This window comes from Pongo pygmaeus, chromosome 20 (assembly GCF_028885625.2).
Source record: "Pongo pygmaeus isolate AG05252 chromosome 20, NHGRI_mPonPyg2-v2.0_pri, whole genome shotgun sequence".
In the NCBI taxonomy this organism is placed as follows: domain Eukaryota; kingdom Metazoa; phylum Chordata; class Mammalia; order Primates; family Hominidae; genus Pongo; species Pongo pygmaeus.
Window position 1 is genome coordinate 41870085 of NC_072393.2, and position 15149 is coordinate 41885233.

The following is a 15149-nucleotide window of genomic DNA, read 5'->3' on the forward strand; positions in this document are numbered from 1 at the left end:
AGACATGGCATTATGAGAAGAGTCAAAGAGAGGTACAACGGACTTATGAAACATAACGGAAGATGTAAAACATCCCCAAAAACTCAATGCAGCTTCCTTTTTCTAACTCTACCATATTCAGAACATTCCTGTGGAACAGAATGTCAAAATTCGACTGGTTTTTGAAAGCCAGGTGAGCATTTCACATTGGAGGAAGTAGGCCTTCCAAGGGCAGAATCTAAATTACTATGGACAGATGTCCTTACCCATTGAAACCAGGTTGCTGTAATTCTCCAACATCACATCTCTGTATAAATCTCTCTGATCATCATTCAGGCATTCCCACTCCTCCTGAGAGAAGTCTACGGACACATCACTGAACATCACTGACTCCTGGAACAATAACCACGTATATGACTTGATTAATTTTTAAAAAAGTATTTTTGTGAAGGAAAGAGAGAAGAAAAGGATTAAGGTAGAGGAAATAAAATATAGTGAGCATTTCAATGTCTGGGAAACAGTGGAGGACTGTAAACAAATAAGCACAACTGAATCACTGGGTTTCCAGGTCATTCTGTTTCCTCCAAATGAAACTGCCTGAGTATGCTAGGACACCTTCATTATCCAAACAAGGTTGGGAAGGTACAAAAATTCAGCTAAGAGGCCTTTCCCAATTAAATGAAATTGTATATGCAATGCCTCGCACTATACCTGTCATATAATAAATCAACGATACATGTGATCTTTCCCCCTCTCTTTTCCCAAATAGCTGAGAGTCAAATTTCAGAATAAGGGATAAAGACATTAAAAGCCTCCAGAGAGAAGAGCAGGTCATATAAAAGGCATCAAAAATTAGAGGGGCAATGGAATTCTCAAGAACACCTCTAAAAGCAAGAAACAATAAGAACAATTCTTCAATATTCTGATGGAGAAAATAAACTCTGACCTAGACTTTCATAAACAAACTATCATTCTGTTTTGAGTGTTGAGAAAAGACATTTGTAGACATCCAAGGACTCAAGAAGAGTTTCTTCGGAAACTTCTAGAGGATGTGCTCCACAAAAACGAGGGAGTAAACAAAAAAAGAAGACAACATAGGATTCAGGAAGTAGGTAAAGTTTCAGGGAAGCTGTGACTGAGAGAATAAACCAGACCAGATGGGAACAAGAAAACAGGAAATGGGGAATCAAGTCTCTACATCAAAAGGAACTGATGTGTCTGACCAGAGGGAAAACTTATTCATTGGCCTGTGGCAGTGATGCTGGAGATTCTGGATATAAACACACAAATGACTAGGCAAATTAGGGGGGGAAGCAATTAACCCCAGGAAAATGAAGGATTGTATAGAACAAAGCCATGAGCTCGCTTGGCAGAGAATAATATTTGCAGCCATAATAAGGTGTATACTATTGATTCAACCAAAAATGGTGATATGGTAACAGTCAGGAAAAACGAAAGCGCAGTATGGGAATACAATGTTCCCTTTAACTTTGCAATCAGTCAAGAGATAATGACTAAAGTGGGTTTATCAAAAAATGGTAGTTAACCAATTTTCAAGAGTTGAGGGCAGTGGCCACTTGGAGTAGGTCTGGTAATGGGACAAAACCAGAATTGAACTACTTCCCTTGTAGACATGTGTAAAATTAGTTTTAAAAATTTTGTATCTTAGAAAATTAAATTTGCATATAATTTAAGACTCTGATCCATTCCTATGCCAGACTATTATATAATAAGAAATGTTCCGTGTTACAACAAATGCTATTCGTATGTTTCTCACTGAATAATATTCTATTATAAGGCTATAAATGACATCTATCCTTTTGCCTTTAGAAATTCAGGCTAGAGGTGATCTTTAAAGACCTCGCCAACATTGGCCCAATCTTATTTATAACCACCTACTGCCCAGCTGTAAATTCCCCTTATAACTAAGCTACAGAAAACTGGTGAAGGATGATCCAGTTTCACCGTTGGTATTACTGACATCATTGCTTTTGTTTTTTAAACAGGATCTTCCTCTGTCACCCAGGCCGAAGTGCAGTGGCATGATCACATCTCACTGCAGCCATGACCTCCTGGGCTCAAGTGATCCTCCCACCTCAGCTTCCTGAGTAGCTGGGACTACAGGCATGCACCAACATGCCTGGCTAATTTTTGTATTTTTTTGTAGAGATGGGGTTTGCCGTGTTGCCCAGGCTAGTCACCTGGGTTCAAGCAAACCACTAGCCTCAACCTCCCAAAATGCTGGAATTACAGGTGTGAGTCACCACATTTGGCCACTGACATCAATTTTTCATGGATGCTTAGTGAGGTGTGAGAGCTTTGTACCAACCACTAGTCATACTTTCAAACATAAAAGGCTTGTTAACCAGGAGACCTTGCCATGTACTAGGACTGAAATCAAACAAAACCACAGCATGTATTTTCTTATTGGAAAACCCAGGTCTACGGAGCTAATGAGGGCTTTTCCCTATAAGGTGCCCCTAATTACTTATTTTCATCCCATCAAATCACTGTCCAAGCAAATTAAATTCATATTAATTCAATGTGGGGAACACATTTCTGCCCTATCAGGATTTTTGGTAGAAGTCTGAGATAGGAGATGCTGAAGGACTTGTAAACAAGTATGTAAACATTGTTTAAAAGCCGGGGGGTGGGGAACTGGAGAGGAGACTGGGGTTGTTTAGGAGGAAATGCATGTCCTTTTCCTAACAGGGGACCCTGGAAACCAGTGTAAAAAAAATTATTCCAAACCTGATCTGGGTCAGACCATTTTTACATTACATAATTCTTAATCTCTTTATGGAAAGAAATAAGTATTCTTGATGAAATTGATAGGGGATTTTCTGATGGACATTAATCTAAATTAAAACTTCTTCAGAGAAATTTGTTATTCAACCAGTTGGCTGACTAATACTTAACTGTGAGTTAAGAATATAAATTTTTTGCTGGGTGCAGTGGCTCATGCCTATAATTCCAGCTCTTTGGGAGGCTGAGGCAGGTAGATCACTTGAGGTCAGGAATTCGAGGCCAGCCTGGGCAACATGGCAAAACCTCATCTCTACTAAAAATACAAAAATTAGCTGGGTGTGGTTGTGGGCACCTGTAATCCCAGCTACTCAGGAGACTGAAGTAGGAGAATCACTTGAACCCGGGAGGCAGAGGTTGCAGTGAGCCAAGATCATGCCACTGTACTCCAGCCTAGAAGACAGAGCGAGACTCCATCTCAAAAAAAAAAAAAGTGTAAATTTTCTAACAATGATCATGTAATCAATTTTTTTTTTATGAATTGGCCTGTTAGAGATCCTTTCCTTTACAGCAAAATTCTGGCATTGCTCACAACCAAACTTTTTGAAAGGTGTTGTTTTTCTTTCTAACATCAAAAAGCATCATCATGAGGAAAGCAAATGTTTACAGGTACTAGAGGTAAAAATCACCCTATCTGAGCAAAAGGAAACAGTATCTCACCTGAGCCATGGCTCTGATATTTGTAGAAAAGGACCTTCTCTTGGCTCTTCTTTTGGAGAAGGGTAGAGCTGGGAGAGGCAAAAGAAGATAGATAAGACCCCACTTTCCTCACAGCTCCTGGCCCAGAATGATCATTTCCCTTCTGTTCATGCTTCAGAAATGCTTGTGGGGTATCATTGAGGAGAATGGGCAAATGTCTCTATCATCCCTAGCTTCAAAGATACCAGGCTGTAACTGGAGCAGGATGGATTAGGGCAACTCAATATGGCTTGGAGAATATATGTTTATATACACACACATACATACATATAAAGATTTTTTTAACTCATATTATACACACTACTTATACACATTGCTATTTTTACTTAATATATCTTGGAATGAAGTCCCAATTAGCACATACTGTGTTACATAACTGGTTTAATAGCTACATTGTAGTCCATTAAATGGATATAACTTAATTTTTTTTTTTCTTTTTGAGACAGAGTCTCACTCTGTCCCCCAGGCTGGAGTGCAGTGGTGCAATCTTGGCTCACTGCAACCTCCGTGTCCTGGGTTCAAGCGATTCTTCTGCCTCAGCCTCCCAAGGAGCTGGGACTACAGGCATGTGCCACCACGCCCAGCTAATTTTTTATATCTTTAGTAGTGATGGGGTTTCACTGTGTTAGCCAGGATGGTCTCGATCTCCTGTCCTTGTGATCCACCCGACTCCACCTCCCAAAGTGCTGAGATTGCAAGTATGAGCCGCTGCGCCTGGCCATAACTTATTTAACCAATCTGTGGCAAATCATCATTTAGGCTTTTTCTAGTTTTTCACTGTTACAAACAATGCTGTAATAAATATCCTTGTGCATATATCATTTTACCTGTATATGAATTCTTCACAATTAATTCCTAAAAGTATAATTGCTCAGAGATTACACATTTTAAGTTTGGATATACCTGGGTCAAACCAGTTTTCTTTTTCTTTTTTTTTTTTGAGACCGAGTCTTGCTCTGTCGCCCAGGCTGGAGTGCAGTGGCACAATCTCAGCTCACTGCAAGCTCCGCCTCCCAGGTTCACGCCATTCTTCTGCCTCAGCCTCCCAAGTAGCTGGGACTACAGGCTCCCACCACCACGCCCGGCTAACTTTTACATTTTTAGTAGAGACGGGGTTTCACCATGTTGGCCAGGCTGGTCTCAAACTCCTGACCTTCCAAAGTGCTGGGATTACAAGTGTGAGTCACCACACCCAGCCTTGGGTGTATTCTTTATAAACATCTTCACTTTAAGATGTTTAAAGTGCCCAAAAGAATAAGTTATACTAAAATACTAAAGGAAGACTACATTGTTTAAGGGGAAGAACTGAATTAGTGATCAATGTTTAAATGTTTAAGAAAATTTTGGTGTTTTGCTTATTAGCTACAAGAACTTAATAAACTTAAAATTATACAAACTATAAAGAGCACTATTCTTCTCTATGCACCAAGCTGCTTGATCATTAAACAATTCATCAATTATTTCATATAAAACTGACCACCCAGAAAGTAGCACCATGTTATCAATTATCTAATGGCTTCCTCTACCCACAGGCACTCACTCACTGCATTTCCCCAGATGAATACCAAAGGAATACAAGTGTCTCTTCTTCAAAACCTAAATGCACCCTTTGATATTATTATTCTTACTACCACATATTAAGCTCTTAGCATTCTTTTATAAACCAAATAGCCTATGATATATAATAGCCAGGCATTGTGCTAGATACTAAAAAGTCAAAAATAATCCAGAAAGATCTGGAAACATTGTTCCTTCTTCTATATTCCTCATTTTAAGCCCTCCTTTCTGGTCTCTCCTCCTGGCCTTCCTCTGGTTAAAGGGATGTCTTCAAATGCTGTACCTTCCAAGCAGGATGCCATGAAACATTCCCACTTCAACAGCTCCATACCTTGCTTGTTGCATTCTCAGCACTCCTCATCATTGCCCCAGAGGGCAGCCTCCCATGCTGAATTCTTACATCGGGGGATATGCTCTTCTCTTTTACATTCAGCCCTCATTAATGTAAAAAAAAAAAGTCTCATGAAATAAGAAAGAAAACTTCCTCAACTTGATGAGTAGCATCTACAAAATACCTCCTGTTGGGAGAGACAGTCACCATGGGTCTCCACATTCTTAGGCGTCTTGCTGGGTATGCCTAGAATGCAAGATTCTAACTACTCATTTCCCAGGGTTATTTATGCAGCTGATAACCCTGAGAGTTGAGATAAGAGCACAAACAGCAGGGTTGCTTACTGCTGATTATAAAAGCAATGGATTATCCAGGCTCAGTGTTCCTCAGTGGCTATGCCCATGCACTGCATGAATAGCATCCATGTAGACCCACATGCTGTCCCCATGGGAGCTGAGAGAAAGAGGAACTGATGAACACTGATGCCTATGCTGCTTGCTGTGCCATGAGTAATAAAGTCTTTGTCTCTGATCCAGGGGTCTCATGTTTTCTGCCAGCATTCATGAAACTAACAGGCTAATGTATGAGCTTGTATGTAGGAAAATATCAAATCCTAGAGCTAATATTATACCTAATGTTGAAACACTGAAAAATGTCCCCCTGAATCCAGGAAAAAAAGAATAATGTGTATTATCATCATTTCTTTTTAACAATGTAATAAAGGGCTTGGCCAGTACAATAGGGCACGATGAAGAAATAAAAGGTATAAAGATTGGTAGAAAAGGAAGAAAACTATCATTATTCACAGATGATAAGTTGCCAACATAGAAAATCCTAAATAATAAATTCTTAAAATTAGCAAGTGAATTAAACAACATGGTCTCATATAGGGACAATATACAAAAATCAATTGCATTCCTAGTAACAAGTAATTGGAAAATTGTTTAAAATGTAAATAGTATTCAGAGTTTCAATAATAAACATCAAATACCCAGGTATAAAGCTATCAAAAAATGTTACTAAAAACGACAACAAATTGGTAAGAGAAATTAAGGATCTTAACAAATGTAGACATATACCATATGTACTATAGATTGAATATTGATGTCAATTCTCCCAAAATTGATGTCAATTCTCCCTGGGTCTTGCTTTATCACCCAGGTTGGAGTGCTGTGGCACGATCAAAGCTCGCTGTAGCCTCAACCTGTGGGGCTCAAGCGATTCTCCCACCCCAGCCTCCTGAGAAGCGAGGAGTAGAAGCACGCCATCAAGTCCAGCTACATGTTTGGGGTTTTGTTTCTTTGTTTGTTTGCATGTTTGCTTGGTTTTAGTTGTTTTTTTGTTTTTTGTTTTGTAGAGACAGGGTCTCACTATGTTACCCAGGCTTGTCTTAAACTCCTGGGCTCAAGCAATCCTCCAGCCTTGGACTCCCAAAGTGCTGGGATTACAGGTGTCAGCCACTGCATCAGGCCCCAAAATGAACACATATATTTGTAAACAAAACCCCAGCAAGGCTTTGGGGGGAATAAGGTAAAAATTAGCAAGTTGATTCTAACATTTATTTGGAAATTAGAAGAGCTTATAATAGCCGAGATAGCTTGGAAAAGAAAAAAAGTAGGACTAAAACTACAGATTTCAAGACAGCAGTACAGACAAAAAAATAAAACCAAATTAGAATATAGAGTCCAGAAAGAGAGCCACATAGCCACATGTATATACTGTCACCTGATTTATGACAAAGACTCCATGAAATTTTTTTCTTTTTTTTTTTTTTTTTGAGACAGAGTCTCACTCTGTCACGCAGGCTGGAGTGCAGTGGCATGATCTTGGTTTACTGTAACCTCTGCCTCCCAGGTTCAAGTGATTCTCCTGCCTCAGCCTCCGGAGTAGCTGGGATTACAGGTGGCTGCCACCATGCCCAGCTAATTTTTGTATTTTTAGTGGAGTCAGGGTTTCACCACGTTGGCCAGGCTGGTCTCAAATTCCTGACCTCAGGTGATCTGCCTGCCTCGGCCTCCCAAAGTGCTGGGATTACAGGCGTGAGCCACCTTGCCCAGCCTCCATGCAGTTTAGATGGGCAAGGACAATCTTTTCAATAAACAGTGCCGGAACAACTAGGCACCCAACTGGAAAAAAAAATTAACCTTTACCCCATACATAAGAATTAATTCAAGAGGGATCACAGACTTAAGTGTGAATGTGAATGTTTAAAAGCTTCGGGGCCAGGCGTGGTGGCTCATGCCTGTAATCCCAGCACTTTGGCAGGCCAAGACCCACCGAGGCAGGCGGAACACCTGAGGTCAGGAGTTCGAGACCAGCCTGGGCAACATGTTGAAACCCCGTCTCTACTAAAAATACAAAAAAAATTAGCCGGGCATGGTGGCAGACACCTGTAATCCCAGCTACTCAGGAGGCTGAGGCAGGAAAATCGCTTGAACCCAGGAGGTAGAGGTTGCAGTAAGCTGAGATCACACCACTGAACTCCAGCCTGGGCAACAAGAGTGAGACTTCGTTTCAAAAAAAAAAACCACTAGTCATAAAAGACAAAGCACTAAATAAATATCTGTGACAAAAATGGGGAAAGACATAAACAGGCAATCTTTAAAAAGACTCTGAAATGTTCAAACACACTCATAATGAGAGAAATAAGAAAACAACAATGAGGGCTGGGCACAGTGGCTCATACCTGTAATCCCAGCACTTTGGGAGGCCGAGTCTGGTGGATCATCTGAGGTCAGGAATTTGGGACCAGCCTGGCCAACATGGTGGAACCCCATCTCTACTAAAAATACAAAAATTAGCTGGGCGTGGTGGCACGTGCCTGTAGTCCCAGCTACTCGGGAGGCTGAGGCAGGAGAATCACTTGAACCCGGCAGGCGGAGGTTGCAGTGAGCCGAGATCGCGCCACTGCACTCCAGCCCGGGCAACAGAGCAAGACCCTGTCTCGGAAAAAAAAAAAAAAAGAAAAGAAAAGAAAAAGAAAATAACACTGAGGTACTATTTCTCATTTATTAGACTGGTGAAAAGTAAAAAACATGACAACATATTCTGTTAGGTGGGCTGTGAAGGGAAACAGACATGCTCATACACAGCAAGTACGAATAAAAACTGGTACAAAAGTTCTAGAGGGAAATTTTGCAATACTTAACAAAACTACAAAGCACTTACCTTTTGACCCAGCAATACCGCTTCTAGGAATCTACCCTAAAGATACTCCTCCAGCAATAGAAAAATACATATATACAAGGTTATTGCAGCACTGTTTCTAGTAACAAAATATTATAAATGACCTAAATATCCATACGTAGGAAAGTGGTTCAATAAACTATGATAAATCCACAGGCTGCAGTATTATGTAACAATTAGAAAAGAATTATGAATATCTCTTTAACTGGCTAAGTGTTATCCAGAATGTACCATTAAGAGAAAGAAACAATGTACAAAAGAGTGCCTAGAGAATGCTATCTTTAATGTAAAAAGAATACAGGTAACTCTTCATTTGTGCAAAAGAAACACAGCAAGGATAAAGCAGAAACAAATGAAGTTGAATATATACAAGGAGTCTGTGGGAACTAAGTTAATTTTTATTTATTTATTTATTTTGAGACGGAGTCTCGCTCTGTCGCCCAGGCTGGAGTGCAGTGACGCGATCTCGGCTCACTGCAAGCTCCGCCTCCCAGGTTCACGCCATTATCCTGCCTCAGCCTCCCGAGTAGCTGGGACTACAGGCGCCCGCCACCACGCCCGGCTAATTTTTTGTATTTTTAGTAGAGACGGGGTTTCACCGTGTTAGCCAGGATGGTCTTGATCTCCCGACCTCGTGATCCGCCCGCCGCGGCCTCCCAAAGTGTTGGGATTACAGGAGTGAGCCACTGTCCCCTGCGAATGTTTTCATATTCAAAATAGTGTAGCCTGCGACAATCAACCAGGATGTGGGGGAACCCAAAATGCAACAAATGATCCTTAAATGTAAGAAAAAAAAAACCACACTGAAAAGAGTGGCAAAGAAAAGAACTAAATTGAGTAACTTTGGAAGATTTTTTTTACTATATACTATAAGCTTAAAGAAAAAGAGCTACACAGAGATTCTCTACTGTAGTTAGTAAATGTTTTTTACACAGGTCCAGGTTGGCAACTCTGAACTAATTTGCATGTATTCTAGGATAGAGCTAATTATTGATTCTGAGAAGCAGGTTTCTCACTGTTGGAAAATGAAGTAACAAGGAAATGGCCAAATTTGATGGGGGACAATTCTCCATGGGTCTTGCATGTTTCTGCATATCTTGCAAGCAGAGGTACTAAGTGTTTTTGTTCTGCACTATTTTACCAAGTTGTTTATACAGTGAACAGTCTTGGAAGACAGAGTTGGTCTCCTTCTACAGCAAAAGGTAGGCATTCTAACTATCCATTATAAAAAATTCAGGTTTCCTAAGGTCAAGGGAACACACAGATACCTGTGTATTTTGCATAATCCTGGGTGGATGACTGAATCAGTGCCAATCTGAAGATTGCCATGAGCAACAAAGCATCCTTTGTCTCTGACTCAGAAAGTCGAATGTCTTCTGAACATATCTGTGAAACTGACAAGCTAACTTACTAGCTTACAACTAGGGTAAAATCTCAGATAGTTCATAGTTCTTGGGAAAAGAAAATACCCTGTGGTACTGGAATAGAATTAAACATATGAGTGTAAACTGGTGTGTTTTATACATATAAACAAATAAATAGACATAAATGTGTGTGTAGACATTTGTGTATTTTCTCACTCTCTCCACTGACCAGAACCAGAGCAAAGACACACCAGTAGCAATAAGCACACCAAGTGCCCAGATCTTGGTTTATAAATTCATTCTCCAATAAAAGAAACTAACGCTGCTTGGAGAAATTGCTGAGCCCAGAGATGGAAGAGGGAAAATACAAGATGAACCTGGAACATCTTATGTCCCAGAAAGCAGGGTCGGGGGGAAGCTTTAAAAAATGATCACACGTTGAAAGGACACAAGAGCCAACTTAAGGAGCTTCTGATGGCCAAATATGGGAAAATCTGAACAGCAAAATAAATAATAATAATAGAGAATAGAATAAAATAAATATCCATGAGTCCATAGGTAAATAATTGAATAAACAAATGGGGACAAAAGAAAAACTTCAGCTGAATTAAATGTAAAGGAGTTTCATTGAGCAATGAACGATTCGCAAATCAGGCAGCCCCCAGAATCACGGCAGATTCAGAGACACTCCAGGGATGCCTCGTGGTCAGAACAAATTTATAGACAAAAAAAAGGGAAGTGACATACAAAAATCAGAAGTGAGGTGGAGAAACAGCTCAACTGGTTACAAGTTCTTGTTTGCCCCCCCCCCTTTTTTTTTTTTTTTGAGACGGAGTTTTGCTCTTGTTGCCTAAGCTAGAGTGCAATGGCGCGATCTCAGCTCACTGCAATTCTCCTGTGTCAGCCTCCTGAGTAGCTGGGATTACAGGCGCACTCCACCACACCTGGCTAATTTTTTGTATTTTTAGTAGAAATGGGGTTTCACCATGTTGGTCAGGCTGGTCTCCAACTCCTGACCTCAGGTGATCCGCCTGCCTCGGCTTCCCAAAGTGCTGGGATTACAGGCGCAAGCCACTGTGCCTGGACAGTGTTTGCCTTACTTAACATGGTTTGAACACTCAGCAATGTATGAGTGGTTGAAGTATTGCTGCTGGGATTAGCCAAGACTCAGCTTGTTACAGGCACATACACTGTTACAGGCACACAAGTTAGGTTTCCAATTCTGTCTACCTATTAGGTTACAGTTTGTCCATAAGGACTCAAATATAGAAGTACAAAGTCCTTCTCAGGCCACATTTAGTTCACTTTTAACAGGAGGAAGAAGAGACAGCTCTTCCTTATAGTAGAATTTAAATTATCAAAGTGTAAGAAATGATAGAAGGAGAAAATCACCACTAGGCAAACATCACAGTAATAATTGTTACAGGTAAAAATTATCAATGAATGTTAAAACTAATGGGTGAGAAAGCATGATGAGAAATAGGATTTTGGCATAGTTTCTTTTTTTTTTTTTGAGATGGAGTCTTGCCCTGTCACCCAGGCTGGAGTGCAGTGGCGCGATCTCAGCTCACTGCAAACTCCACCTCCTGGGTTCATGCCATTCTCCTGCCTCAGCCTCCTGAGTAGCTGGGACTACAGGCGCCCGCCACCACGCCCAGCTAATTTTTTGTATTTTTAGTAGAGACGGGGTTTCACCGTGTTAGCCAGGATGGTCTCGATCTCCTGACCTTGTGATCCGCCCGCCTCGGCCTCCCAAAGTGCTGGGATTACAGGCGTGAGCCACTGCACCCAGTCATTTTTACATAGTTTCAAATTATTTCCCCACAAGATATTTATTAAATAAAGTGGGAAAAACAGTAATTTTACACAGGAAAAATCTGGCAAACAACACTGTTACCAAGTTTTCAAAGTTAACATTGCTAATAATGAGATATACTAATATATATATCTCCTGATATGACACATTGAGAAGAGTTCACCATCATTTCTGTGATCTTCTTGCCAAAACTGCCCAGTCTAAATCTAACCATAAGGAAACATCAGGCAAACGCAAATTGAACGATATTCTACAGGCCAGGTGTGGCAATCCCAGCATTTTGGGAGGCCAAAGCAGGAGGATGTCTTGAAACCAGGAGTTCAAGACCAGCCTGGGCAATATAGCAAGATGCTATCTCTACAAAAAAAAAAAAAAAAAAAAGAAAAGAAAAGAAAATAGCCAGGAGTGGTGGTGTGCACCTGTAGTCCCAGCTACTCAGGGGCTGAGATGGAAGAATTGCTTGAGCCCTGGAGGTTGAGGCTGCAGTGAGCCATGGTCATGCCACTGCATTTGCACTCCAGCCTGGATGACAGAGCAAGACCTTGTCTATGTTAAAAAAAAAAAAAAAAAAAAAAAAAGTGGCCAGGGCTGGGCGCGGTAGCTCATGCCTGTAATCCCACTACTTTGGGAGGTCAGGTCGGACAGATCACCTGAGGTCAGGAGTTCGAGACCAGCCTGGCCAACATGGTGAAACCCCATCTCTACTAAAAATACAAAAATCAGCCGGGGGTGGTGGCAGATGAGTGTAATCCCAGCTACTTGGGAGGCTGAGGCAGGAGAATTGCTTGAACCCAGGAGGCAGAGGCTGCAGTAAGATGAGATCGCACCATTGCACTCCAGCCTGGGGGACAAGAGTGAGACTTCGTCTCAAAAAAAAAAAAAAAAAAAAAAAAAAGCGGTCAGGCACGGTGGCTCACACCTGTAATCCCAGCACTTTGGGAGGCTGAGGCAGGTAGATCACGAGGTCAGGATTTCGAGACCAGGCTGGCCAATATGGTGAAACCCTGTCTCTGCTAAAAATACAAAAATTAGCTGGGCGTGGTGGTGCGCTCCTATAGTCCCAGTTGCTCGGGAGGCTGAGGCAAGAGAATAGCTGGAATCCAGGAGGCGGAGGTTGTGGTGAGCCAAGATCGTGCCATTACACTCCAGCCTGGGTGACAGAGACTCCGTCTCAAAGAATAAGACAGAGAGAGACAGAGAAAAGAAAAAAAAAAGATATTTTACAAAATAACTGGCCAGTACTCTTCAAAAGTGTCAAAGTCCTAAAGATAAAAAGGATTAAAGAACTCTCAAAGATGGAAGGAGACTAATGAAACAATAAAATTCAATGCAGGACCTTGGATTGGACCCTGAAACAGTAAAGAAAATTTAGCAAAATTTGAAAAAGGGCTCTAACTTAATTAAAAGTCTTCTGTCAGCATAAATTTCCTGGTTTTCATCATTGTACTGTGGGCACCTGCAGAGTATTTGCAAATTCCTTATACTATGTTCACAACATGAAAATAAAATTTTAGGCCAGGCTTAGTGGCTCACACCTGTAATCCCAGCACTTTGGGAGGACGAGGCAGTTGCATCACCTGAGGTCAGGAGTTTGAGACCAGCCTGACCAACATGGTGAAACCCTGTCTCTACTAAAAATACAAAATTAGCTGGCCGTGGTGGTGCAAGCCTGTAATCCCAGCTACATGGGAGGCTGAGGCAGGAGGATCGCTTGAACCTAGGAGGTGGAGGTTGCAGTGAGCTGAGATCGTGCCATTGCACTCCAGCCTGGGCAGCAACAGCGAAACTCTGTCTCAAAAAAAAAAAAAGAAAGAAAGAAAGAAAAGAACATTTTAAAAAAATTTACAAAGGGGAAAGTGGACACAAAAAAGAGGATATACAAATGGCCAGTAAACATACAAAAAGGTGCTGAACATTATTTCACATCAAGGAAATACAAATTAAAACTATGATGAGGCTGCGTGCAGTGGCTCACACTTATAATCCCAGGATTTTGGGAGGCTGAGGCGGGCGGGAGTTTCACATGGTGAAACTCTGTCTCCACTAAAAATACAAAAATTAGCTGTGCATGGTGGCACACACCTGTAATCCCAGGTACTCAGGAGGCTGAGGCAGGAGAATCACTTGAACCTGGGAGGCGGAGGTTGCAGTGAGCTGATATCACACCACTACACTCCAGCCTGGATGACAAAGCGAGACTCTGTCTCAAAAAACAAAACGACAAAACAAAACAAAACAAAAACCTATGATGAAACTGCACCACACAACCAATAAAATAGTTAAAAGACTAACCGTACCAAATTACGGAGAGGATATGAAGCAACTGGAACTCTCATAGATTGCTGGATGGAGGGTAAACTGGAACAACCACATGAGAGCTTGGTAGTATCTATTAAACATTAGCCTACCCTATGATCTAGCAATGCCACTCCTAAGTATTAACCCAGGAGAAAAGCCTTCATGTGTTCACCAAAAACACGGTAGAGTGTTCACAGCTGCAGCATCATTTGTAACAGCCCCAAATTGGAAGCTACCCAAATATCCATCAACAATGTAATCGACTAATATACTACAATATATCCCCAGTATAGTGAGAGCTAAGTACAATTACACTGAACAACATGAATGAATTTCACAAACATAATATATAACAAAAGAAGCCTGGCATAAAACAGTACATGCTGTATAATTGCATATATACATGAAGTTCAAGAATGTGTAAGACAGCCAGACGCACTGGCTCATGCCTGTAATCCCAGCACTTTGGGAGGCCAAGGTGGGCGGATCACCTGAGGTCAGGACTAGCTTGGCCAACATGGGGAAACCCTGTCTCTACTAAAAATACAAAAATTAGCCAGGCGTGATGGTGGGTGCCTGTAATCCCAGCTACTCAGGAGGCTGAGGCAGGAGAATCGTTTGAACCCAGGAGGCGGAGGTTGCAGTGAGCCAAGATTGCATCACTGCACTCCAGCCTGGATGACAAGAGCAAGACTCTGTCTCAAAAAAAAAAAAAAAAAAAGAATGGGTAAAACTAGTTAATGATAGAATTCTGAATAGATTGTGTGAGGGAGAAATTACTGAGAAGGGGTATGAGGGAAGCATCTCAGGTCCTGGCAAAGTTCTTTGTATAGATCTAGGAGTGTTACACAGCTGTACACTTAAGATTTGCACACTTTATATAGGCTCTATGTATCTATTGACAGCCTCCTGCTCTGTTGCCCAGACTGAAGGGCAGTGGTGTGATCACGGCTTCCTGCAGCTGCAAAGCACTGGGCTCAAGGGATCCTCTCATCTCAACCTCCTGAGTAGCTAGGACTTATAGGTGCCAGCCACCATGCCCGGCTAATTTTTTATGTATGTATGTATTTATGGTAGAGTTAGGGTCTCACTATGTTGCCCAGGCTGGTCTCCA

The 15149-nt window shown here is 41.4% G+C and overlaps 1 protein-coding gene across 8 annotated transcripts in view; it reads right to left on the reverse strand.

Moving 5' to 3' along the window:
- The window catches only part of ZNF566 (zinc finger protein 566), a 44719-nt gene that overhangs the window by 28280 nt on the left and 1290 nt on the right, over window positions 1-15149 (reverse strand). For 3 of the 8 annotated variants that reach the window (XM_063657589.1, XM_054462348.2, XM_063657588.1), the window contains exons 2-3: window positions 3445-3512; window positions 246-372 (exon numbers count right to left, since the gene is read on the reverse strand). In XM_063657589.1, coding sequence (XP_063513659.1) covers window positions 246-372; window positions 3445-3453 — 136 coding nt within the window. In that variant the 5' untranslated portion in view covers window positions 3454-3512. Of the gene's footprint in view, window positions 1-245; window positions 373-3444; window positions 3513-5323; window positions 5476-9156; window positions 9334-15149 lie in introns of all 8 variants that reach the window. The other 5 variants (XM_063657583.1, XM_063657582.1, XM_063657585.1 and 2 more) reach the window with 3 other exon arrangements.